This window comes from Spermophilus citellus (assembly GCF_964194105.1).
Source record: "Spermophilus citellus genome assembly, chromosome: 19".
NCBI lineage: Eukaryota > Metazoa > Chordata > Mammalia > Rodentia > Sciuridae > Spermophilus > Spermophilus citellus.
In genome coordinates, this window is record NC_138201.1 from 9265199 (window position 1) to 9292851 (window position 27653).

A 27653-nucleotide genomic window follows, 5' to 3' on the forward strand; every position below is an offset into this window, starting at 1 on the left:
TTCCCGACCAGAGTGGGTTTCAAGGATTCGCATCTTTCTCCTCCAGATGAAGAGAGGTGGTGAAATCTCAATTCGGGACTCCACCGATTGTTATTCTCTTTCCTTTAAATTTCCTTGGAAGTGTTTGTTATAGAGACTCGACTTGCCCATTCAATACACCAGGAAGAAGAGTCTCTTTTAGTTAGCAAAACACAGCATGCACCCAAAGCAGGCTTTTTAGCAATTCCTAGTTGCCCCATCTTGAAGACTTTCAGGGAAAGTTCACTTAGAATTGCAGACAAATCCCCCAGCAAGCTAGTCAGTAGCAAATCAGACTGCTGGGAGAACCGGGGCGGGTGAGGGGGTAAATTTTATTTGCAGAAAGCTTAACAAATCAAATCAAATCAAGCAAGGGTAGCTACCCATGTCCACCGAGCTATTAATATGCTCCTTTTAAAGCTTACAAGTTCCCTTTCTCAAACTCATAAGCAAACAAAGAAGAACAATTAGAATAGGACAATTGTTGCCTCTTCCCCCAAATACAGAGTTCTTAAGTGGAGGCATCTGGAAACAGGTAGAAAACCTCTAACAGGAACAGGTTTAGCAGGAAAAGACAGGTAATGGCTTCTTCTCCTGAGCATTCAGCACCATCTAGTGTCCAGAATATGAGTTGTCCCCACAGGACAGACTGCACAAATGGGCACCGGTGGTTCCTGTGCATATAATGACCAAGGAAGGCAGCATCTGTGGAAATCCTCGCCCTTGCCCCGAGGTATACGTATCATTTCTTCTACTCACACTGCATCAGTAGACACAGCAAATGTCCCTCAGACCCAGTAATCTAGTTATTTCAGCAGGAAAGTCTTTATTAGGCCATTTTTGTGCACTGTTTCCAATAGGATCCACTTTATTTCACTGACATTTAATGGGATTTATTTGAGACCCTTTTACCCGGTCACTCATTAGGGACAGTTAACTCATGTGTAGCAGCTGGAACACACAGCCCTGCCGTTTCTCCTTCCCAAACAGAAAGAATTCAGCCTGTGCCTGTAACCAGAACCTGGATCTAGACTCCCTAGAGAAAGAAAGGGGGATTATTTGGTGAACATGTTTCTCCCCAGGTAAAATAGGTAGCCGAGGTTCCCACTTCCCATTCTTTTGGATCTTGTCTCACAGAAAAAAGGAATGTCATGGTGAGATTTTAATCATACTCTGACTTGAAGCTGCAACTGATTTGTCATTGACTCTAATTTTTTTTCAATAATTCTTTTAGATTGTCATTTCTTTTACATCATAAATGAAGCATCCTCCCCCCAAAAAAAAATAAATTGAGAGAGGATAGACTAGGCTATCTTCATCCCTCTACTTTGTTACTGGCTGGCTACTTTGCTTTTAGAGTATCCTTATTCATCATAAAAGCTTAGGCACCACAGAAAAGTCTTGGCCTTTAGAAAGACATGCCCGCCCCCTGAGAAGCCCTGCTACAAAAACATGGCTCAAACCCCAAAGCAAGAGTTTGATTTCCCCCTGGTGGCAGAACAACGGAATGACCCCAAATGATTTTCAGATGATAACTTGGCTGATTAAAAAAACATACAAACTCCTTATTAACCACTGAACCAAGTTAGAGGCTTGGGGGGTATCACGGGAATCCAGTTGTCCTTAGAACAATCTTCCTAATTAAATAGGTGTTTAATGCCACGCATTTTAACCAGGCAAATCTAATAACGTGGATAATCATTGGACGGCTTGTTTGCCAAGTAACCAAAGTTGGCCACCCTTGATTGGTACTTAGATAAACCAAGACAGCTGTGTCTTCACCAGGGCTGTATCATCTTGGGGAACCTCTGTTGTCTATGCTGTCTGTCCACCACCAAAACATCCTTCGGTGGCATGTATATATGCTTGGTCTTAACTGGACCATGGTACACTGAATTTTTGTTTCATCAGGATGAACTTCCAAACAGAATTTAAAAGACCACGAGAAAAATCCATCCCCGTGCAAGACAGCAAGCACACTCCCAAAGTTTGCACCTGCAGAAGTCACGTAGGTCGGCTCCTCTGTGAAAAGTCACACAAGGGCACATCAGAAGCATAGTGTGTCGCGTGTTTGTTTATCTAGCTCTTTGAAAAGGTAGAACCTAACGTCTAAGCAGGCTACAATAATTAGAACATTAATCATTTTTTTTCCAATACAACAATGCATTTGTCTCCAAAAGATAAACATAATTTTATGCAATGCCTCACTCCTGACAATAGGGATTTTACTAATGTATTAACTCAGATTTCCCCCCGGCCCTGGTGTGCAATGCTGGAATTCATTGCTTGAATTTTAGTCAGGTGATACATTTGCTTTATTTATCCTTCTTCTTAGAAGCTGCATGAAACTTTAATTTTTAAGTGGCATCTGCTCTAGAATTAGAGTCAGCTATCTTTTTAATTTCATTGTTCCGTGGTGTGTTTTAAATATTTTACACTTTAAACGCTAAGGAAATCTAAGCAGGCTTCCGTTCCTTAACTTCGTCTCCCCTTCCGTCCCTGCAAGTGCAGGGTTATGACGCAGGGTGGCGAGCTGGGTCGAGGGCTCTGGGGAAGGGTGACCCCAGGACACGGGGGTGGTGGCAGGTAGCTGCCGAGGGAGGGGGCACAGGAGATCTGTTTTATACTGAACAAAATGGTAAAATGATAAAATGGGGACAACTTGAGCAAATAAATGCTGTCAGAATAAGATAGAAATAGAGATGGATATAGTCTCTGTCTCCAAACATCCATATATATGTGTATGTACATATATAACCTATATACATATACCTGTGGACATATATAACATATATATACATATAGACATAGGATACATATATTTATGTGTGTGAATATATATATACATATATTCATATATATGTATATTCATATATACATATACATATATTAATGAATATATATGTGTGTGTATATATATATATATATATATATATATATATATATATATATTCACACACATACACCCAACTCTGTTGGCTGAGAAGGCTTAGAATCAATGACCTTATCAACAATGAGTACATTCAGTGTCGACACCTTGGTTTCTCAAAACCGTCTCCCACTACAAAGAACCAGGGTGCCCTGAAGAAAAGACTGACTCTAGAGCTGTAGTAGGGAAAAAGCATTAGATGAGCCTAGAACATCTCACTGAACCAGAAACCAAGGACATACACTCTGAATGACGATAAAAAATGTCAAGAGGACACAGGAGGGGCACACCTAAAAGGACTCCCGGGGGGGGGGGGGGGGGGGGCAAAATGGAGACCATTTGAGCACTAAAATAAATCACCATAGGAAAGTATGATCATGTGTCAGATAAAATGAGTGTATGCCGATATATGTCAGCCAATAAATAACTAAGGGCAAGAGGAAGCGCTCGATCACTTGGCGTCGGATGTCAGGTGGACTGGTGGCTGTGGGGGGTCACCGTTTGGCCGACATCATGGAGGTCATCCATGCAGGCGCGGTTTGCAGCACATTCTAAGGTGAATGGGTACCCTCAGGACGTGAGCGTAGCCTCAGATTAGCTGCTTAGACGTTAGGTTCTACCCTTTAAAAGAGCTAGATAAAGAAACACGCAACACACTATGCTTCCGCTGTGCCCTTGAGTGACTTTTCCCAGAGGAGCCGACCTACGTCACTTCTGCAGGTGCAGGCTGTGGGAGTGTGCTTGCTGTCTTGCACGTGGTCTTTTAAATTCTGTTTGGAAGTTCATCCTGATGAAACAAAAATTCAGTGTACCATAGTCAAGGTACAGATTCAAGGGGGGGAACTGTTTAAGTGAAAAGTGGAAAAGTCACAGCGAGGCAAACACCAGTGTGAGTGTAGGCAGGTGTGTGTGTGTGTGTGCGTGTGTGTGTGTGTGTGTGTGTGTGGAGAGAGAGAGCAAGAAGGTAGTAAGAAGATATAATAAAATTAAATTTGGTGGCACCTTTTAGGTCACGCTGAAATTACGTCAAAATAAATGAGTTTTTTTTTTTTCAAAAGCAGGTAAAAATATAAAAGGAGGCTCAGAGGTGAGAGTCAATGACCAACAGCTGCAGCAGGGTGGGAGCTGTTGACATGGTGACTGGTGAGGGAGCCCTCGGGTGGCTCCTTGATCACATTCTGGGTCCCACGTAAGTCTGGACAAGTCCTTCACCGTCGCCTCCTTGGGTGACGAGTCCTGCTCCCCGACATGTTCAAGTCTGAACATTACAGAAGCACCCCGAGGCACGCAGATAAAGCAGGGCTTATTTAAAAGGGGGAACACAGACTTCTCCAGGGAGGGAGGAGGGGGCCACAGCTGGTGTCCTGGTGTCCCCAGAAGCGAGGCGTTCTGCCTTTTTCTATGTCCTGGGCTTCCTCTGTTCTCCTGCCCTCTTCCCCTGATCTCTCTCCTTCCTGCGTCTGTGACTAAGCCCAGGGGATGCTCAGGTGGGATGGCCAAGAGGTGGGAAGCAGGTGGCCGGGGGAAGGGCCGGATGGAGCAGCCCAGGACACATTAATTAACAACCTTATAACTCCCTGTCGGGAGGGACAATATAATTTACCCTGGGACAGGGGACCTTAACAGGTTATCTTGATAGGGTGGAGGAAGGGTTCTGAAGCCATTTCAGTCCCTCAGGGGACAGTCTCCAACTTCCCAGATTCACTCGGATTGTCCTCCTGGATCCAACCTGATCCATTCACCTCTCTGTACTGACTGCCTGCCTAATTCTGGCTGCACCTTTCTCGTGCTAAACACATTCAGTGATTTCAGCTGTTGGAGGATTCTTAGGTCCTCCACGGGCCTGGGCGCACGAAGCTGTCCGTGAATCCACAGGGTGTTGCCCAAAGTGCTGTGTTCTGACTCATGCAAAATACAACTGGACTGTTGCCTCTTGAAATTGGAATGCCACATGCTAGGAACGCAGGCTACGAGGGTGCTGGCCTTCTTTGGCAGCTTCTTGGGCACGGTGCACATGGAAATGTGGGCAGCTCTTATACATGTGAGCTACCTGTCCCCCACACGGTGTGTATGCAGCAGATTTGTTTAAGCGTAGCTTTTTTGCCTCAATCCTTGTGAACTTTCATTCTAGATAAAGGTTGGCCCATGGGCTGGGGTTGTGGCTCAGTGGTAGAGCGCTTGCCTAGCATGTGTGAGGCACTGGGTTCGAGCCTCAGCACCACATAAAAATAAATTAATTAAGGGTCGATCAACAACTAAAAGAAAAAAAAATACATATATATATGAAGGTTGGCCCAGCTTAGAATCACTATGAATCTCAATTCTCATCTCTAATATTTATGTATTCATGATCTTTCATTCAAACATGTGTTTTATGCAGAATTGGTCAATATAATGTATGCAGCACTGATTTTTGTTTAAGTGGGTTCAACCGTACAATGCTGAACTTCATCTGCAGAGATGTTTCCTCCAGGGTTTTTGCCATCACTCATCAACAATTGTTGTGGCAGCATTTAAATGTTGTTAAAAATAGTTCTCTGTCCCTCTGCCCTGTGGCTTTAGAGGTAAACTGACTCTCAGCTCTTTGATGAGCTTCAGGCCTTTGAAGAAATCTATTTTAAAAAAATTTTCCTTATAAAAAAATGTATGTAAAAAAAATCCTACTGAGAACATTGTCAAAACCATTACACTTAAGAAATTTGCTTACCAGAGAAAATGCATTAAGATGACTAAACACATTAAATCAAATTGACGACAACACATTAAACTGTTTCTTAAAAAGCACAGAGGACGGCTGGGCATATAGATCAGTGGAAAAGCATTTGCCTAGCATGTGTGAGGCCCTGGGTTCGATCCTTGGCACTGAGGGAAAAAAACAACACTAAACTAAAAGACACCAAGGAATTATCTTGGCACTACAAATGAAATGTTAAAAAAGTTATCAATGGAAATGGGATGGTTGGTATCGTATAGGCAAAACCTCATCGAAATGGAATTCCTGTCAAATGAACCGCAAAGACTTGTATTACAGAGAATAGCTCTAATTCAGGAAATCTTTTCACCATCAGCCAAAGTCAGAATGTTCTATGGCTTGGATACCGGTTGTACGTTTGGAGTTGGTGCAAGGAATTGTTGGTGTCATCATTGACAGAGTGCTTAATCAGTAACCTATCTTCATGGCTGCTACAGCCTCTACCACAAAGCAGTTTACCAACTGTCATCTATATGTTACAGAAAACACTGTAGAAAGTAAGAATGTTTGTAAGCACGAGGGCAGGGGAGCACTTGGCACATAAATTTCTAAGCAAGAGTCCCAATGATGTCATTGTCTCCAGTAGCAACCGACCACAAGAATGAACATTGATTGAGGGGTGTCATTGATCCTACTTATTTTTGCTAATTACATCCAAATCCAGCCACGAATTTGCATCTCGAGTTCTAATTGCCTCTGAGAGTTCTCTGCACAGAACAGTAGCTACTAGAGTGACTCTCTTCAGAAGAGAAGTGAGAAATACAGGTTCCTGCTGATCTTGATGAATTAGAACCAAAGAAAGGGAGACAGTTTGTTTTCGCAAGAAGCCATCTGTTTGTTTGTGTACAGCGCTTGTATTGAAATTGAAGGAAATTAATCCGGTAAAAAAAAAAAAAAAAGTATCAGAACTCATAACGCGGTAAACAAGAGCACTCAGGAAACATACACTCTGAGAAAACCAAGAAGCTAATGAGGTTTCTAAACCTCTTTAGTTTAATCTTCTCTAGTCCCGAGGAGACCTCTCTTGGTGTGTGTACAGCGTATGACTTATTTTGCATTGATTCTTGCTGCTTTGGAGCTCACAACGCAAATCGGCGACAAGTGCTCGATTAATGAATTAGTGGCTGTCAGCTTAGCAACTGTACCAACATGATCCTTTATTTTAGGAACTTCTCTGGTCCTTGGTTAATAGGCAGCTGAATTTGCCAATTTAATAAAAAATAATAATAATAATAATAACACCTGTCCCAAACCCCTACATGTGCATAAAGTGCTGAACAGTTTCTTCAGGAGATTGCTGCCAATCAAAAGTGGGAGACAGGTGGTCAGGAGTGTGGCTCAGTGGTATAGGTGTGCTGATTGTACACTCCAAGTTCCATGTGTAAGCTTAGAGCTACAGCTAGCATTTTAGACCTGAAATCACCCCTGCGTGCTACCTGTCGAAGGCAGGAAGTTCATTTCTCTTGTAGCCTCTGAAACCAGTTGTGACCCATGGTAGGGATTCTTTGAATTTCCTTCTGCATTAAAATATCTTCAGTTGAGGACACACACTAAAGAGTGCAGATTGCTAGATTATGCCCTTAGACTTTCTCTCTGGATGATTTGTGAATGAATATCATGCTTTCGGCTAAATGAAGCAAAGTGTGGTGGTGGTGCATACCTGCAATCCCAGCAACTCAGGAGACTGAGGCAGGAGGATCGCAAGTGTGAGGCCAGCCTCAGCAATTTCATGAGACCCTGTCTCAAAATAAAGAATAAAAAGAGAGGGCAGGGGTGGTGCTGGGATTGTGGCTCAGTGGTAGAGCACTCTCCTCAATCCTCAGCACCACATAAAAATAAAATAAAGATATTGTGTCCACCTAAAACTAAAAAATAAATATTTTCAAAAAAGTATTTTTTAAAAAAATGGGCAGGAGACATGGCTCAGTGGTTTAGCATCCCTAGGTTCAATCCCCGGTACCAAAAAAAAATAAAAGTAGAAAAATAAATGAAGAGAGGCAGAATAACAGTTTTTAACACTCCTGGGCATGAGTTTCATGTGTTAAAAATAGGGTTGGTGGGGCTGGGATTATAGCTAGTGATAGAGCCTTGAATGTGTAAGGCACTGGGTTTGATCCTCAGCACAACATAAAAGTAAATAAATAAAGATATTGTGTCCATCTGCAGCTAAAAAAATATTTTTAAAAATAGGGTTGATGATAGAACCTGTTTGTTAGGAATAAATGAAATAATTATAAGTGAAACCAGTAACTTAACATCAGCAAGGGACTTAGCAATCATGACTGCTATTATTCCTTTTTTTTATGTATGATATCCAATGAGACATACTTGTTGGATAATGAACAAATGAATGATTATTCAAATGAAAAAACAAATTGCCAAATCAGCTATCCAAAGTAGAATTGGGGAACCTCTCCATACAAAAAAAAAAAAAAAGAAAAAATCATAGAGATATATGGTTTTAGCCTAAGATTGTCTGTCTTTATTTTATAGGTGAGGAAAATTTAAATTCAAAAACACCAAATGACATGTCGAGTCAAAATCGGGCTATTCCGCTGGTCACAGGGGTGCACACCTGTCATCCAGCAGCTCAGGAGGCTGAGACAGGAGGACGGCAAGCTCAAAGCCAGCCTCAGCAACTGAGTGAGGCCCTCAGCCACTTAATAAGATCCTGTTTCAAAATAAAATATAAAAAGGGCCGGGGGGGGGGGGGATGTGGCTCAGTGGCTAAGCGTCCCTGACACCAAAAAATAAAATAAAAAATTTTTTAAAAGGCGGGGGCTCTTCCTAGAATCTTGCTTACAATAGGATTTGCTCTTACCTCCTTCCCCCAGTCAAAAATAAAATAAATAAAATAAAAATCCTGGGCTGCACCTACCTATTCCTGAGGGTTAGTGAATCAATAGATTTTTATTATGTGGCTTACAAAAGCTTTAGGCTTTGAAATAAGGGGATTTCTGTCCCATTACCTCTTCGCCGGCAGGACCCGCTATTCACTTCTCATTTCAGAAATGTCACTCATCCCGAAGTGACTAGAAGTGCATCATCCCACTTATCACAATTTTGCCCTATTTGGGGGGAAACAAGCCAAAGCATATTCTACCACTCGATGATTAACTGCTTAGGACTGAGACTTCTCTTTATAACATCCAGAGGTGTTTTCTCTCCATGATTGAGTAAAAGGGAAGAACTCCGTGACCAATAGTGTCTTGGTAGCGGGAATGTGAGCGTGGGTTGATGAGAACTAGGGCCCCCCAATAAATGCTGGAGATGATCGACAGAGGGGAATGGATTTGGTTAGTACAGAACACAGACGCGCATCAGAACGCCTCATCATAGCCTATAAACAGGCACGGACATGGCACGGCGTGTCAATTAAAAAAGAAAACGTGATACCAAAATTAAAGTCCCCCATGAAAGATCAGTTTGAATTTTCCAGAGGAGATTTTCATCTAAACAAGTTCACTTCATGAATATTCATCAGGTTCACAGCCGGAAACATAGGTCTGCGACTATTAGGAGAGAGTTCGTCCATGTTCTCTTGTTGCCTGGTCTGGTTTGGATTCATCTGATTTGCCGTCGTTTGTTGGGTTTGGGTTTAGTATTGAGAATTTTCTGGAATGTGGGCTGAATCCAGAATGTCGATCCTGTAGGCAGTGATGCGGCCTTTATATTTGATTCAAACCCTTTGCCGTCCTTGTGATCATCTTGCCTCAGAAGGTAAGAAATCAGGTGTTTGTGAATGTAACTTGGGAGTTTATGAACTGTCTCCATTCAGCAAGCCTGTCCACCCCCAAAAACTGTTATGTAAATGTTGACCTTAAGAACTAATTAATAGCCGGGCCCGCTGGTATATCCCTGTAATCCCAAGGGCTCTGGAGGCTGAGGCAGGAGGATCACGAGTTCAAAGCCAGCCTCAGCAATAGTGAGGCCCTAAGCAACTCAGGGAGACCCTGTCTCTAAATAAAATGCAAAATAGGGCTGGGGATGGGGCTCCGTGGTCGAGTGTAGCTTTACTAAAAATGCAAAGTTACCAGAACGTTCTTTCTGTTTTCCCTGAGCATCTGCAGAAATCTAACCTCAGGGCTCCCCGGCTGGGTTCCGTCACTTGGGGAAGGTTCACATAATGAGCAGTTTCATCTTTTCATCTTCAGAACGACTGACTGGCCCACATCTGGGCTTCCCAGATGACTGAGGCTGATGGGTCCCAGCTCAAGCCCCAAAAACCCAAAGCCAAGCCACTCCTGCCTGCTCCCGGGTGCGGGGTTGGAGGCTCACCACGCTGTCTGTCTCTGGTCTTGTTTCCACTCTCAGATCCCACCAGGGTGATGGTCCCCCCTGCCAGTATGGACGTCACGGTGGGAGAGAGCATCGTCCTGCCATGCCAGGTGACCCACGATCACTCCCTGGACATCGTCTTCACGTGGTCCTTTAACGGACACCAGATAGACTTCGACCGAGACGGGGACCACTTTGAAAGAGTCGGAGGGGTAAGTATTAATGTCAACTCTGCACAGCAATCCCACAGGCGGGTTATGTGTTCCTGTGTGTGAAGGAGGAGACTGAAGCTCCTAGGAGTCCTCGTATGATGTCACATTCTTCCAGTTCCTAGATTGCCACACTCCGTTTTAAACTTCAAAGCCCCCCAAGCTCTGTGCCCCAACCCATGCGCTTGACCCTAGACCTGGTTAGAGAAAGAACTTCAGAATAGTCACCTCGTATGTCTTTAGGCTACTAATCGTCCCTCCCCTTAGCTCTTGTAGAAGACTCATGGTTGCAAATTTAGGATTTGCTTTCTTGATTCTAAAAGTCTGGTGAGGCTATGTATTACTTGCAGGTAATTTTAATCCAAGGGCTTGATTTTTGAAAGGCCTTACTTTTCACGGTGCACGTTATCCATAAATACCTAACAAGGAAAGGTTGAATCTAGAAACAATTCACAGTTTTGTGTCTATCAGAATCATTCTGAAACTGGACAACATAGTGCGTGCATGTAATCCCAGCGACTCAGGAGGCTGAGGCAGGAGGATTGCCAGTTTGAGACCGGCCTCATTGATTTAATGAGACCGTGTCTCAAAATTCAAAATAAAAAGGCGCAGGGATGTGGCTCAGTTGTAAAGTGCCCTGGGTTCAATCCTTAGAACCAAACAAACAAACAAAAATATCATTCTCAAAAAAAATTTTTCTTTATCCTAACCCAGCTCTGCATTCCTATTGGTAATAAAGATTATTTCTGGCTGCCATTATTTTGGAGGCACTTAATCAAAATACAGCAGAATTCAAAAGTGGAGCTACATTGCCAACACAATCTGACTTGTGCATTATCTTACATGCTTTAGGTTGAGTATAAATGGCTTAAAGCTCACCATCCAGGACATGAAGGGGCATGTCTTCTACCGAACATCTGTTCATGACATGCAGGCCGACTTTCTCAAATGAGTTCCAGCTACAGAATTCCGCAGAACAATTTGAATGACTATTTTTTTTTTCTCTTCTTCTCAGCCTAGAATCCAACCGGCACCATTTCAGATAAATAGGAGAGAAGTTCATGCATTGCATTAAATAGAAGTCGCAGTTCATTAGGGACTGTCTCTTGGAACCCTGGTTGAGAGGGGCTGGATGACTCGGCCCATCTGAACCACTCTGGACCTCTTCCATGGGGTTCCGCTGAATCACTCTGGCTAAGTGACAAGATCATTACCTATTTCATGAGGGCATCGAAGCTATGAAATACTTTGAGGTCTAAAAAAAACAAAAACAAAAAAAACAAAAACAAAACAAAAAAAACATGCATACCCCAGTGCCTACCTCAAAAGAAATACTGCATAAACTTTAATGCTTCTATTACACAGAGGAAGGATAACACTGGTTGTGATAACAGGAAATTCAAGTCGAGAAAATCCTGCCTATATTAAGCAGAAGAGTTGTTTGCACATTAAAACCAATTTCTTGGGCAAGAGAAATAGTTATAAAAAAAATTTCTTCCCCAATCAAGAATAGAAGTGGGACAATCAAATTGGATGTCCTCGTAATCACTCACATGTGGCCTCTACGCTGTCCCAGAACTGACGGCCACCCATTGTAGGGTAGTTAGCTGGAGAGTGTCCTCTGCACTCTCAAGGGCTCTGTCGGGAACAGGACAGACCATGGGGGTGGGGGTCAAGGGGATAAGATGGCCCTGTCGTCCTGGGTAAGAGGATCGGTGCAGATCTCCCTTAACAGTTTGGTCTGGATGGTTCCAAGGGAAAGTCTCTTTCTATGAAATTCTTACTTCGATCCTATTTTTTTTATATTTGTTTCATTTTAAAGATACAAATCCGGTCAAATTAGAGAATCACTAGAGTGTGTTCTAAAAATCCCCAAATCAGAGAGCATATGGTAGGTTGCTGTGCTGTGAAACAGGCCACAGGAAGTCTCTTTGACATTCACGTCCCAGTGAATACAGTGAATTAAGGAGATGGTATAGGCATGTCCTTACTGCCAACGTGGCTTCTGTCTTAAAATCAATGCACCTTTCATATTCCCTATGGGAGGCTGTTTTTTTTTTTTATCCAAACCTCTATTCAAGTGTTATATGTCACTTGAATATTTATATCTCGAGTGTTATGCTTCCCCAGACAAAATATCTTAGGTTAAAAAAATCATTAATAATAATACTGATAGCCGGGCACGGTGGTGCACACCTGTAATCCCAGTGACTTGGGAGGCTGAGGCAGGAGGATCGTGAGTTCAAAGCCAGCCTCAGCAATTTAGCAAGGTGCTAAGCAACTCAGTGAGATCCTGTCTCTCAATAAAATACAAAATAGGGCTGGGGATGTGACTCAGTGGTTAAGCACCCCTGGGTTCAATCCCTGATGCCAAAGCAGTAATAATAATATTGATGATGATGGTGGTAATGATAATTCCTTCTATTTGCCTAATCATTTGTAAAGCACCTTCTTATATATTAGCTCCCTAATCCCCACAGAATGCATAGGAAATAAGTGAGCATCTATTATCTCCTGTTACTGAGACATGGTCAGTGCCTAGTAAAAACTGGATGAAAATCCTAAGTGTTATAAGTAACAGACTTTCAGATTAAAAAAAAAAAATTCATAGCTCTCCCTGAGTTAGCTTTAAGGTCTTTGACATGATTGTTTCAGAAAGAAAATTGATCATGACCATCAATAATACCAGTTTAAATTTACTGTGTGCTTCACAGTCTGTAAAAAGGATTTTGAGTAGCCGCACAATCTGATTTGATTCTCACCACACAGCACAGTGGAGCGAGACATCCATCTTTCAAAGGTCAATAAACTTAAGGTCCAGAGAGATTAAGAGACTTAGATGAAATCACACAGCAGGGGTCCGCCCAAGACAACTAAGCATCAAAACTTGAGCGTTCCCTTCGCTGTGTGCTTTGGCCTCTGTGCTAATCCCCCGACAGCCATTGGGTGGTTTCTTCCATTGTCTTTGCTAAATATGAATGTGATGGGTTCTACTGACACACAGGATAGAAACTCAGGACTTGCTGACTCCCAGTGAGAATAAGGTCTTTCTGGAGAGTCTTAGAGCAGAATATTATTAAGAATGGGGACTATATGGCTGACTGTGTGAGTTCAAATCTGGCCCCGATTTTTAGTAACTAAGTGACCGTTGGCAAGTCACCTCACCTGTTTGTAGTAGAGTTTCCTCATCTGAAATCAAAAGAGCACTTGTCTCTCAGAACGTGTGTTTAGTGAGTTCATAGAAACTAAATCACTTGAAAGGTAGCCGCCATATGCAAAATACCATTGAGTCTCACCAGGATGGTGGCCATTTGCAAAAAGAGCATTCAGGGTATGGGTCCACTTTCCATTCTGGGGTTTGGAAGGGGAAAACTCGGGTGGGCGGGTAGACCATAAATTATTTTGCTATTCTTTGGGAGTTTGGAAAGAGGCAGAGCATCTCAACACCTGGCCTGTGGGATGGACCTATCCTTGAGCAAATGTTCACCAGGCTCTTGATGAACAGGGATAAGAAACCAGAGTCCTTCATTCAAATGCCACCTTTGTGCCAGCCTGAGGAGGGATCTCTCCTGTTTATTAAAAGTCCCACGCTGTTGAATGCTGTAGAATTATTTCTGGGGCACAGAGACATCTCTAGACCCGGGGATGTAATTAGTCCTATTCATCTGCTAATCAAACATGCATTTAGCATTTGGAAAACAAATTAGCACCCGTTCCACACTAGGTGTTGGGAGATTTCCCTGGGGAGTCTGGTCTTCATAATCCTTTCATTCAAACCTGGGAGCAATCAAAATTGCTGGCTGTAGAACAAGGCTCTACAGGAAATTGCCAAAAGCCCGCAAAACGGGGGACAGTTTGCTTCCTCTTTCCAAATGTGGAGTTGCAAAGTGTTGGAATGCCAACGCAGAGGGCAGGTGGAGGACATGTTGGAGAAACCCCCGGGACCAGATCAGGAGCCACCTTACGGTGGCAGAATCGCTCCAGGGAGCCCGAGAGGCCACACACCTGAGGTCTCTGGAAGGTGCCATCCGAAGGCGTTGGCGCTGCGATGTGTCAATCAGGAGCATCCACAGGCCACGGCCTGCGTCGCTAATGTTGTCACCGGCCAGCGGAAAAATAAATCCATTAGTCACCGTGTCCTTCAAGTGCGGAGGATGTTTCGAGCTCATTAGAAAGTAATCGTAGCCCACTTTCCCCTCCTTTATCAGCAGGATTCAGCTGGAGATTTGATGATCCGAAACATCCAACTGAAGCATGCTGGGAAATACGTCTGCATGGTCCAAACCAGTGTGGACAAGTTATCGGCCACAGCAGACCTGATTGTAAGAGGTATTGGATTTTTTTTCCGACCCACCCCCTGCTCTTTTGTCTTTAAAACATTTTTTGTGATATCTACTCTGACACAGAGTTCTAAGATCTCAGTGGTTTCCAAGTATGGAGGAAAAAAATTTTAAAAAGACATGAACTACATGTTAGCAGTGGTTAGTTACCAGTCCCCAGAAGTTTCTAGAAGTTCCTCCTGAGGTAATGTCAGAAGCTATAACGAGCAAGCCCAGTTTCTTTATACTGAAAGTGATGCCTGCAAGCACCCCCAAATTAGGGCAGCTGTGGTCCCTGTGATTTCTTAGAATGACTTAAGATTAACCAAAGCCAATAGTCTCAAAAGGGTTTCACCTGGGCCTTTGTGGGTCTCCTCTGGGCTAACCCACAGTGTTCTGGGCAGCCGGCTATTTGAACAGTAGTTTAAGAAGTTTATCTTCAGACTGCTACCAGATTCATTTTTTTCTTGTAAAACTAATTGAGTTTGTTTTTTTTTAAATATCACTTTAGGGGTGACAGGAAACACCCCTTTGGTTTCCTGGGATGTAGCAAATAAGCTGAGGTGAATAGCATTTGTGCGAATCTCTTTTGAGTGTCGCCAACTTGATGTAACCTGGACCTAAGCTAAGCTACGCCCACGGAGCCGGTTCCAAGTTCCGCTTAGTGGATTTTCAAGAAATACCTTTAAATAAAAATCAAAGCACTAGTGAACCAGTGTGCATACCAGAACCAGGCTGGTGCCTGCTCGGGGATTTCCTAAAGTATTAAAAATAAAAGCTGGGTCAGGAGGGTAGGTCAGGGATAAGCAGGCTCACCTAGCATACATGAGACCCTGGGTGGGATCCCCAGCACCATACACAAAATTGAATAAAGAAAATAAAAATAAAGATGAAGCCAACCCAGAACATGAAAATAATATTTTGGCTTGCAGCTCCTTGGTCAGAATTCCTAACTATAGGTGTCGAGCCCTGTTTAGCCAGCTGGCTCAGCCCAGGTGGAGCTTTGAGAGCAAGAAAATAAAGATCCAGGAGATCAGCATTGGAGGCAGGGTGAACCAGGGAACAAGGCATGGTGGGAAATACCTCCAATTCTGCGCTGTATGTATCCTCTAGGTAGAAGGTGACAGGGAGATGTGTAGGAATTAGCACCTTAAAGGTGCTAAGGTTAAAGAAAAATAGCATTTATTTCATGTATGCTTTGGTTACCTTTAAATTGCCTTAAAAAAAAATCATTCAGTCATGGTGCAGATAAGAGAGGAAAAAAATGGGCTGGGGATGTGGCTCAAGCGGTGGCGCGCTCGCCTGGCATGCGTGCGGCCCGGGTTCGATCCTCAGCACCACATACCAACAAAGATGTTGTGTCCGCCGAGAACTAAAAAATAAATATTAAAAAAAAATTCTCTCTCTCTCTCTCTCTCTCTCTCTCTCTCTCTCTCTCTCTCTCTTAAAAAAAAAAAAGAGAGAGGAAAAAAAATCTTGTAACTTAGGTTGATATGCCCACAGAATATCTTAACAGAAACATGTTTAATTCTACTTAAAAAGAAAAAAAATACACCAGAGTCGATCTGCTCTCTCCTTAGGGACAAAAGGATTCTATTGCTGGAGATTTATCCTCTATTTAATTAGGATAATGTTCAGATCAGCCGTTTAAACGCCAATAAATTAGACTGATAAATATTTAAGTCAGTAATACTTGAAGTTCTTAAATGATACTGTATACTTCATTTCACAGAGAATAACATCGAACTTGCAAACGCAGCCTAAAAGAAAATCTAGTTCTAATCAGTTAATAAGGCCAATAAATTAATATGCCCTTTTAAACCCTGATCTCTCATCTTATCTCCTCCTGCTTTGTCTGGGCAGACTTTTTTGCACATTAAAATAGAGAGACCCTTACAGGAGCCCGTGAGAGATTTTGATGTTTGAATCGAGTATGGCTTTGAGGGCTGGGTCTCCCCCTCTCCTCAATCCATAGCAGCACCTTCAAATGCCACCCCTGAGCAAGCAGCAAACACCAGCCTCAACCCAACCGTCCCTCTGCTGTTGTTTGTCACCAAAAAAAAAAAAAACTTGTATGCACCCCTGACCATGTGATCATTTTGCTCAAAGGACCGACAGTTGCACATGTCATCATTTTGAAAGAGACACAACTTCCCTAAAAACAAAAGTTAGCAAACATTCCTTCAGGTCAAAACTGCACAGGTTGGTGGTGGGGGGGGTGGGGGGCAGGAAGATAAAGAAAAATAAGCAAAGCCCTGAAAATACCATTTTTTTTCTCCAAAGGTCAAATTCTTACGACCCTCTACATTTCCTTCTTACACATGGGGGCCGACGGTGGTCTCAGATACTTCCTGTCAGTGGCAATTTCTGAGGAGTGTGGAGGGAACACGATTCCATTTAGTGATCCTTGGGTTCTGAAGGCCCACCAGGGACAATATATAAACCCAAAGGCACACCCCATTGACCTACCTCCTCCATCCACACTCTACCTGTCTACAGTTACCACCCATTTAATCCACATCAGTGGATTAATCCAACTGATCAGGTCACACCTCTCACAATCTAATCATTCCCCCCTCTGAATATTCTTACGTTGTCTTTTGGGGGACAGATCACGTCTAAACCACAACAGAAAGGAAGGAAGGAAGAAGAGGAGAGGTGAAGGAGAGAGAGGAAGAAGAGGATATTGTTGTCTAGATTCACCTGGGTTAATAAGAATCCCAAAGACCCAAGGTTGCCTCAGCCCCAGCTGCGTGACATTAAATGGGCAGGCTGAAATGTCACCATGGAAAATTCATCAGTTTCCGTGAGCAGATTCCCAGATTCCTTAGCCAAGAGTTAGAAGGAGAAGATAAATCTGGTGTCATCTGTGGATTCTATAAAGATGGTTTATTTTAAAAGGAAAGAGGGCGTCAGGGCGCCCCCTACAGGCGAAAGAGTGAATCCCCGAGCAAATTCTGACTGGGGGGAAATTGAATCCGACTTTGCACCCTCTGGGTGGGGTCTCTTATTTTTCCCTGTCCCTGGGACATGGCCCAGTGGTACTTGGGGAGGGCATTGGATTGCTCTCATGGGGATCAGCAAACTCCTCCTAGGAGGATCTCCTTCCGCTTGTCCCCTTATGACCCCCATCTCTCCTGAGCTGCTCAGTTGTGTCTTGTTTCTGCCTGGGCGGAAATTTCCCTGTTGGAAACCGGGATGCATCTGGTTGGGTCTTTGCCCTGGGCCTGCCAGTTGCTCTCCACTCCTCTGATTCTTTATCATTCCCACGCTTGCATTTAAGTCTGACTTCCCCTCCTTCCCGTGGCTAAAGTAGCAAGGTCAGAAACAAGGAGTGTTGGGAGGGGTGAGAAGAAAAACACAGCCGTGACCTGCCGAAAGGATCAGGGAGGACCTTCAGACGATCACCCAGCTCTGACACTGCTGTGAAGAAAGAGGAGTCTGTGACCCAGGAGCGCTGCTCCTATTCACAGCCGTCCCCCTTGCACACCAGCGTGTGGCCCTACTGGACGTGGGGAGGAGCCAGAGCAAGGCAGGGACCGTCAAAGTTTTAAAGCTAGTTCTGCTCCAATCCACATCCTTGGTGACAGAAAGGACCCTTTTCAGCAGAGAATAATCACGAAACCAGGAAGAGTTGTGTATCTTTTGTCACCACTGTGTCCCCAGAAAGCAGTGCCCATGAGCCACAGGAGGAACGCACGCATGTATATCATGAGTGCGGGAATGAACTTGGACCTTAGGTGGCCCCGTATCCTCTCCTCGCATCAGGACAAATACTCTCCTGTAAGGCTCTGCTTGGTGGCGGCTTTCCTTCTTATCACCCCCGGAAGGCAGGGCACGCACGCCTCGTTGATCTGTGTAGTTCCAGAGCCCAGCACAGGTCCCAGCCCCAAGCAGGTGGTCATAAAGGATCTGACAAGTGAGGAGTCGGGGAGCGGATCAGCCGTCCGGTGGGTCGATTACCAGGTCACTTGTCATACTGATCCGACTCCGGGGATCTCACTCTTTCCCAGGTCCTCCGGGTCCCCCAGAGGCCGTGACCGTAGACGAGATCACGGACACCACTGCTCAGCTGTCCTGGAGACCCGGGCCTGACAACCACAGCCCCGTCACCATGTATGTCATCCAAGCCAGGACTCCCTTCTCCGTGGGCTGGCAGGCAGTCAGTACAGGTACCACGCTGGGGATGGGTGCTGGGTGCTGGGTGCTGGGTGCTGGGTGCTGGGTGCGGGTGTCTCTCGGGACTTCCACAGCACAGAGAGACGGACAGACAGCCAACTGGGTCAGGAGCCAAGGGTCCACTGCAAATGATGCAGTGTGGTTGGGAAGCAATGGGCTATGCCAACCTTATTTCTATTTGTTATTTATTTATTTATTTGGTACTGGGAATTCAACCCCAGGGCACTTAACCATTAAGCCACATTCCTTGCCCTTTTCTATTTTATTTTTATTTATTCATTCATTCATTCATTTGTGTGTGTGTGTGTGTGTGTGTGTGTGTGCGTGTGTGTGGTGCTGAGAATCGAACTCAGGGCGCTGAACCATTAAGCCACATCACTGGCCTCTTTTAAGGGGGAGGGAGTTTTACTAGGGATTGAAATCAGCAGTGCTCAACCACAGAGCCCCCTCCCCAGCCCTATTCTGTATTTTATTTAGAGACAGGGTCTCACGGAGTTGCTTAGTGCCTCACTGTTGCTAAGGCTGGCTTTGAACTCGCGATCCTCCTGCCTCAGCCTCCCAAGTTGCAGGGATGACAGGTGTGCACCACTGTGCCCAACCCCTGGTCTTTTTTCTTTTTTTTTTTTTTTCCATTTTATTTTGAGACAGGGTCTCACTGAGTTGCTTAGGGCCTCAGTAATATGCCAGCCTTTAATCCAGTCTTAGTAAAGCTTCTGCATAACTTTCCAGAAAGCAGTATCTAGGAGCCTTTTGAACTGCTGCCTCTCAGTTTAGATGGATAGATTTGGAGATGAAGAGTTGTGAAGTTTTTAAAATCAATTTACAAATTTTAGCACAAATTTTTTTTTTCCAGACCATCCTTAGTGGCAGTAACATTTTCACCTTCTTTCCTTTTTTTAAATAATTTTTTATAATTTTCTATAATATGATATACTACGCCCTATATTTCTTAAAGTTTCATAATCATTTTGCTTTGGGGTCCTAATTCTTACACCTCTGCCTGTGTGACCTCCACGTTTTAATGTAGTGGGACCCAATTTTATGCGATTTATATAAACCGTTGATTTGAACAACCCCCATTTTTTTTTTTTCATTTTAGCTTAATCGAATCTCACAAACAGCTTTCTGTGGTAACACTGAGTTTCTGTTGAGTCCCGGGAGTATTAGATGAGAAGCATCTGGAAGTGAGGCAGTGACTTCTAGTCTCGACTGCTATCTCTCTACAGCTTCTGTTAAACGGGCGCAGTAAGGATTGTGTAAGAACAGACATAAGTTTTACTTACTCCTTGGATAGCTGTCAGAAGGAAAGCTCGCCTATATAGTCCATGCGGGAAAAACCTGTTAGGTGGTTCTAAGAATAGTCCCAGTCGAGTAGCTTCAGGCTTGGAGGGCCTTGCATTTTTATGAGGTCATCTGCTGGCATCTGATTTGAGTGTGTTAGTTGAACAGAGCTCGGGGGTCACTCTCTGTAATCACAGTTTATACAGCCACCATCAAACTACCTACCAGGCCCTGAATGAGGTGATGGATGGATGACAGACGGATGGATGGATGGATATTCCTATCCTCCCAACATGGGGTCTGCATGGGTTTATTTGTTTTCTGGGAATCCTGCGAAACCTTCTCATCTTTTGATGTCTCGCAGTCCCAGAACTCATAGATGGGAAGACATTCACTGCGACAGTGGTGGGCTTGAACCCTTGGGTCGAATACGAATTCCGGACCGTCGCAGCCAACGTGATTGGCATCGGGGAGCCCAGCCGGCCCTCGGAGAAGCGGAGGACGGAAGAGGCCCGTGAGTAGTCCCCCCTGGGATTGACCTCATCTGTTACAGCAGCGCCTGCTCCTTTGGAGAGACTTTCAATTCTTCACTCTTCTTCCCGCCAGCGGAGTCTGTGTATTGGCACGTTCTTCCCCTTAAACGATTTTAAAAGATCAGAAATCAGGCCAGCAGGAGGTGAGCTGGGCAGGCAGTGAGTTGTGACCACCAGTTGGGTCCTCCACATTGGGTGCACTGGTAGAGCAAGAAGCGCTTTCAAAATCCAATTCTTGCTGGGCGCAGTGGTGCACGCCTGTCATCCCAGCAGTCTGGGAGGCTGAGGCAGGAGGATCTCCAGTTCAAAAGCAAGGCGCTAAGCAACTCAGTGAGACCCTGACTCTAAATAATACAAAACAGGCTCTGTGGCCGAGTGCCCCTGAGTTCAATCCCTCGTCCCCACCCCCCCGAAAAAAAAGTCATTCTTCACGGGTTCAGAGGTCACCAAGATCCTAATGGGATTATTACAAATAAATCCCCAAACCCACATTTCAAATGACAGCCTCTCACAGAGATCACTGACGGCAAAGGAAAAAAAAAGTGTCTCCAGAAAGTTCCTCTAGAATTTTCCTGGGGTCTAAACCATCCCAGAAGCTAAGACTTAGAACTTCTGGAGATAGTTTGAGCAGAGGTAGAGAACATCTGTTCATCTGGGCCGGACTTCTCTCCTGTGAAGTGGTGCACCCATGTCAGTGGTCTTTGTAGGGATAAGCCGAATGGTTGTTGAAGGACTAGCACTAGCAATGTTCCTAAGCAAATAATCAATCTGACCCTACTCTCAGGGAAGGAAAACAAACAAACAAAAAATCCATCTAAATCTAGGTCCTTGACTTTAACCGGGACACACCCCCACTCTCCAGTGGACAGTTCTGCCTGAAGTCTTGCAGTCACGTGATGATAACCCAGCTAACCCGAGGCTTCCTTCGCCCCCTGCAAAATTATAATTGAATTAATTCCACTCAGCGATCCTGGGGAGGAAACCAGCCCGATTTCCCCCTCTTTTACAGAGAAAAGTGGGGATCAAAGAGGTTAAGACAGTGAGCAGCCAGGGGTCACCCTCTGCTCACCGCTTCCTCCAGCACCCAGCTGAAAGCTCACCTTCTTCTGAGAAGCCATTAGCCCGCCCCGTCCAGCAACCTGCTCTGCAGAACACCTCAGCTCCTCTTCATTCTGTCTCTGCTCAGCTGTGCCGTGGATTGGCTCTATAAATGATCCCCCCACACCCCTGCCCTCCACCTGGATTGTAAGCTCTGCCTGAGCAGAGAGGGTCCCCTGTTCCCTTTGTGTGTATCACCACGTGGCTAATAAACACCTCACCAAGCTTGGAAATGTGCACACACCTCTGTTCTTTTCTCCTCCCTGGAACCCCTGGGTCTCTGGGGATGGAGCTGAGCCATGGGTCAGACATGCCCTCTTGCTGAATGGGAAACAGGTAACCGAGAGCCAGCCACGTACGCTTCACCTCCCTGAAGGTGTGTGTATCCGAGTATTGGCTGGCGGTGAGCCACCAGGAAGCCACCAGGCTTCCCCAGCAGTCACCTGCCATCGCTTGCGTGACATGACTCGTTCTGTGTCTCCTATGCAGTTCCTGAAGTCACCCCAGCCAACGTCAGCGGTGGTGGAGGAAGCAAATCTGAACTGGTTATAACCTGGGAGGTAAATAAAACCACAGGGCATTGGTCTGGGCCATGGTATTCTTTCAGATGTAGCTGGGAAGCCTCCCCCTCTGTCTTGAGCAGCTAAAATCCATTGAGTACTAGCGCTTCCTTTCCCCTAGCTAGTGGGTAGCAGGAAAGGAAGGTGCTAGCCCATCCATTGTAGAGGCAAGTTTTTTTTTTTTTTTTCATTTGATTCATCCCAGGAAAAAACAATCAGGAAAGAGAAGCTAACACAAGTTATAAAAAAAAAAAAAAAGAGAGAGAGAGAGAGAGAGAGAGAAAGAGAGAGAGAGAAAATGAAAGAAAAGGGTTCAGAGAAAACCAGGTTTTTCTCTTCTTCCTGAATTGCTACATGGTCAATTGATTTAAAGCGTCTGCCGGCCAGAGATTTAGCGCAGCACCAGCAGGCTGGCTAGGCAATTGGTTTTGCTGCTGGATTAAGAGGCATTTTTTTAAAACAAAAAAACAACCTGGAGGAAGGTTAGTCACCAATTTATTAAAAATTGATTTTGAGAGAGAAGGTGAGGTGCTTTCAGAAAAGGGTCCTTTAATGCTTTTGAAAGATTCTAGTCTGTGGCTGTAAAAATGGAATCATTTCCTCTCCTGAGCCCCAGCAGTGGAAGCAACCCCTCACCCCCCTCCCACCCTCGGGCTGAGCTCTTCTCCTCTGAGCAGGGAGGCCCTGCCTGAGAGGCCAAGATGGTCTAGGTCCCTTGGACCAGTGAAGCTCTTCCCCCTCTTTGGCACTAGAGGGAGATGCTGGGGGTGGGAGGTGGCATTTCCACCAACTATCTCCTTTCAAGGTCATTTCCAACTATTTCAGTGTTGGGAGTGACCCTCGGAGCCCAAGGGTCCCTGCAGATGGTCACCGAGTGCTTTAAGCAGGCTGTCAATCTCCAATCTCCTGAATTTGTTAGGTAGATTATTGGCCAACCCTAAATTTTTAAAAAAGGGAAAAAAAACTTGATATAATCATAAGAAGCAGATAAGAGAAGAAGGTAGACAATCTTGTTTGTGTGTTGGCTTTGGAATCAGACTGCTGGGATTTCTGAAGGCCACCACCTCCTTTCGTTCCCAGACGGTGCCTGAGGAGTTACAGAACGGCAGAGGCTTTGGGTACGTGGTAGCCTTCCGGCCCCATGGGAAGATGATCTGGATGCTCACAGTGCTGGCCTCGGCCGATGCCTCCAGATACGTGTTCAGGAATGAGAGCGTGCGCCCCTTCTCTCCCTTCGAGGTTAAAGTGGGCGTCTTCAACAACAAGGGAGAAGGACCCTTCAGCCCCACCACCCTGGTGTATTCTGCGGAAGAAGGTACGCTGTGTTTTTCCTGGACAAAGCTGATGTTTCTTCAATGCTCAGGTTTCTATGTAGGACGGACTGTCGGTTTAGGACGTACGGAACACATAAATCAAAGGCACATCTGGATTTGAGAAAAGTATCGTGTGAAAAAATGTGGTTCATGCCAGGCGCAGTGGCACACGCCTGTCATCCCAGCAGATCAGGAGGCTGAGGCAGGAGGATCCTGAGTTCAAGGCCAGCCTCAGCAACTCAGCAAGGCCCTAAGCCACTCAGGGAGACCCTGTCTCTAAATAATATACAAAATAGGGCTGGGGATGGGGCTCCGTGGTTAAGCACCCCTGCGTTCAATCCCTGGCATCAATTTTTTTTAAAAAAATGTGGTTCATTATCAAAAGATGTATATAAAAATACTGCATATAAAAACATGTCCATAGCTGTCCATTATGGATTCTGTTGCAGAGGGCCCAGATTCCAAGGGCCACATAAGATCTTGTCTCTCTTTGAATCTATCTACCTATCTACATCATTGCTTTTTAAAATTATATATTTTTTGTCTCCTTAAGCAAATATCAAAATAGAAACATGCATTTCCTGACACCACTTCTGTTTTTATAATCTGTACCGGGTACTTCTCTTTTTTTTTTTTTTTTTTTTTTCCTTTTTGGTACCAGGGACTGAACCCAGGGGAGCTTAACTGCTGAGCCACACCTCCAGCCCTGTTTTGTATTTTATTTAGAGACAGGGTCTCACTGAGTTGCTAAGGGCCTCACTAAGTTGCTGAGGCTGGCTTTGAACTTATGATCCTCCTGCCTCAGCCTCCCAAGCTGCTGGGATGGCCAGCATGCCCCACCATGCCCAGCTGAAAGGTGATGTTCAGAATGGGACCACATTGAAACGTGTGGAAGTTGAGCTATTTACTTTGGACTCGGTGAAGATGCCATCAAGTCTTTTCGCCCCAGAGAGAAACCATCCCTTAAGTCCTGCAGCTCTCTGTCACCTCTCCTTGGCCTCTGTCACCTCTCCTTGGCCTCCGTCACCTGTCCTTGGCTTCTGCCTCCCTTACCCCTCCCAGGCTTCCCAGCATTCTCTGTGCCCTGACCACGTCCTTTGAAGTTACCCAGATGCCACAGCACGTCCCCTGTCCTGCCCACCTTGTGAATTCATACCGGCCCTTTAAGGCTCCACTTGAACAACCACGGCCTCTCTGATTCCCCAGGCCAGCCCAGGGCCGGAATCGCTCCATTTTCTCCCAGTTCATCTCTAGTGGTCATATTTATAGTATTCACACGTTCCTCTATTCTAACTCACACCCCACTCTATTGCAGATTTTGAATATTTTGGTGGCAGGTTCTCACCTGTGTCTCCTGGGGATGCGTCCTTTGTTTTTCCCCTGTGTGCCAGACATTTAATAAATGCTGAATTCATTAATGCATCAATAGAATCTTCTATTATCCCGGGTAGATGGAGGTCTCCTTGTTCAACATGGCCTCGAGGGTGGTGTGCATTCCGGTGGGGGTACACAAGATGACTGTAAATGACATCGCACGAACTTTTCAAAGTATCAAAGAGGCTGATTTTTTATTTCAGCTGCATTAGAAAAAATATAGAACTATTCGGTCAAATGCAAGATTTCATGAGTGTTATTACTTACAACTAGGCTAAGCTTGATTTTTCTTTCAAAAAGACCATCAAAAGGAAAGATTCATATACAAACAGTACGCAGGCTGAAACTCTGCCAAAAAAATAAAATAAAATAACTGAAATTTGGGAAACAGTTGGTCCAGCCTGTCCTTTTAGCTGAGAAAGCAAATGACTTGGGTAAACTGTGGCTAAATCTTGTCCAAGAGCATGGAGATTCACAGCATGAAGCTAAACTAGTGTCGGTTCAGCTCTCTGGAGTCTTAGTGAAGTCAGGTGACTGTCTTTTTTTTTTTTTCCTTTTCTCCATTGTTCTCATAATCCAGTGACTAGAATTACTACTGATGACAAGTGTTCATTAAGCAAGTTCCAACCAAGCACAGTGGTGCCCTCCTGTAATCCCAGTGGCTCAGGAGGCTGAGTCAGGAGGATCGCAAGTTGATAGCCAGCCTCAGCCATTTAGCGAGGCCCTAAGCAACTTAGTGAGACCCTATCTCAAAATTTAAAAAGAAAAATAAAATGGGCTGGGGATGTGGCTCCGTGGATAAGCATTCCTGGGTTCAATCCCTGGTACCAGAAAGAAAAAGAAAAGAAAAAAAAAAGTTCCATCTTGAAGGAATTGCTGGCTTTGAAAAACCTTGAACTAAACTAGTTCTGGGTTCCTTCCATACCACTCACCTCCAAACTGAAAACCCAAAGGCTTTGGAGTGGTCTCTTCCCGACCACCACCCGCTACACGTCAGTCATTGCCTCTCTGCAGAATGAGGCTTTGCCTGGCATCTTTAAGGACCCTTCTAGAACCACAGATTCTTTGCACCTTATAATGAACATCGTCTGTAGAAGTCTGTGCTCATGCAGCTGATTGATTCATGAGAACTTGAATTCCTTTCTCTGCAGAACCCACCAAACCACCGGCCAGTATCTTTGCCAGAAGTCTTTCTGCGACTGATATTGAAGTTTTCTGGGCCTCCCCCCTAGAGAAGAATAGAGGACGGATCGAAGGTTATGAGGTAGGCAAGCACGTGTGCCCAGGGTCTGTACCCCTCAGTGGGGTCTGACCACCATTCCCATTCATAGCTGTCTGTTTTAGGGACCCGGCTTCTGACTCAGAATTAATGAAAGCAACTAAATGTTCAGACCGACCGACCATCCTTGGTCCCTGGTATACTCTAGGGGGGGTGTTTCAGGATATAGACAATTTTAAGCATTTATGAGCTCAGATCTGATAGACCCAGCCTCACCTGAGCTCAAGCCAAAGACGGAGAACAACCAATATCGGTTCTCAGTAAAAAGCCAAAAACAGGGGCTGGGGCTGTAGCCCCCGTGACCGAGCGCTTGCCTAGCACGAGTGAGGCCCTGGGTTCGATCCTCAGCACCCCATAAAGATGAAACAAATAAAATAAAGGCACTGTGTCCCTCTACAACTACACACACACAAAAAAACATATATATATTTTTAAAAAGCTAAAGACCCAAAAAAGAAGGCTTTCTTAATTTTATGAGTAACTTCTCAGAACATGCAAATCTCTTTGTTCTGAAAGCTATTGAATTGGTTATAGAAAATTAACTCCGTCGTCAAAAAAGAGAAAAAAAAAAAAAAAACGATTACCTGATAACATTGGAAATGTCCCCGTGGGTCGGGTTTCCAGCGTCTTTCTATTTTCACAGGTGAAATACTGGAGACATGGTGACAAAGAAGAAAACGGTAGAAAAATTCGCACAGTGGGCAATCAGACATCGACCAAAATCACCAATTTAAAAGGCAGCGCCCTGTATCACTTGGCTGTCAAGGCGTATAATTCGGCTGGGACTGGTCCGTCCAGCGCCACGGTCAACGTCACCACCAGAAAGCCACGTAAGAACAAACGCGCTCAGAAATATTTGGGGCGGGGGGATTCATCAGAATCGTGTCCTTGTTTCCTTCCCAACCCCACCACCCCACCTCACAGTGATCATTTGCATACTAATTGGTATCAGGATGTGGTTTCAGACTCTCCTTAGCGTCTCACTGAACCCTTGAGGACATCATGCCAAATTCATTGCTCCCGAGGACAGAAAGATAAATGTTTTTTTCTCCTCCCTGGGAAGGGCTGCTGCTGCTTTTAGCTCTACATGTTAGGTGACCAGCTGAATCTTTTTTCCATTTGCAACGCGGTATCTCGTCAGATCTCAGTGACCTTGAAGACACAGATTAGTGCAATCGTCCATTAAATGGCCTGCACTCTCGAGTTCCAGTAAGGAGAGATTCCTCTGAATCCGTGGAGATTTAATAACCTGTGACTTCGTATATCTTCATTTTTTTTTTTTCTTTTACAGCACCCAGCCAACCTCCCGGAAACATCATATGGAATTCATCAGACTCCAAAATTATCCTGAATTGGGATCAAGTGAAGGCCCTGGATAATGAGTCGGAAGTCAAAGGATACAAAGTGGGTAATTTCTTTTTTTGCAAAAGCACCTAATCTTAATGTGAAGTAGGGACGGTGTCCTTCCCTGCATCAGATGATGCACATTCTCCCTTTACCTGAGGATGCTTTCCGAGCCCCTTAGGAATCT

At 44.7% G+C, this 27653-nt stretch overlaps 1 protein-coding gene across 1 annotated transcript in view; it reads left to right on the forward strand.

The window, feature by feature from the left end:
* The window catches only part of CNTN4 (contactin 4), a 490319-nt gene that overhangs the window by 450574 nt on the left and 12092 nt on the right, over positions 1-27653 (forward strand). The window contains exons 13-21 of the mRNA XM_081276057.1: positions 10014-10189; positions 14398-14515; positions 18519-18677; positions 20330-20479; positions 22086-22156; positions 23237-23471; positions 25995-26107; positions 26766-26952; positions 27414-27526. Of these exons, the coding sequence (XP_081132183.1) occupies positions 10014-10189; positions 14398-14515; positions 18519-18677; positions 20330-20479; positions 22086-22156; positions 23237-23471; positions 25995-26107; positions 26766-26952; positions 27414-27526 (1322 nt within the window). The remainder of the gene's footprint in view (positions 1-10013; positions 10190-14397; positions 14516-18518; positions 18678-20329; positions 20480-22085; positions 22157-23236; positions 23472-25994; positions 26108-26765; positions 26953-27413; positions 27527-27653) is intronic.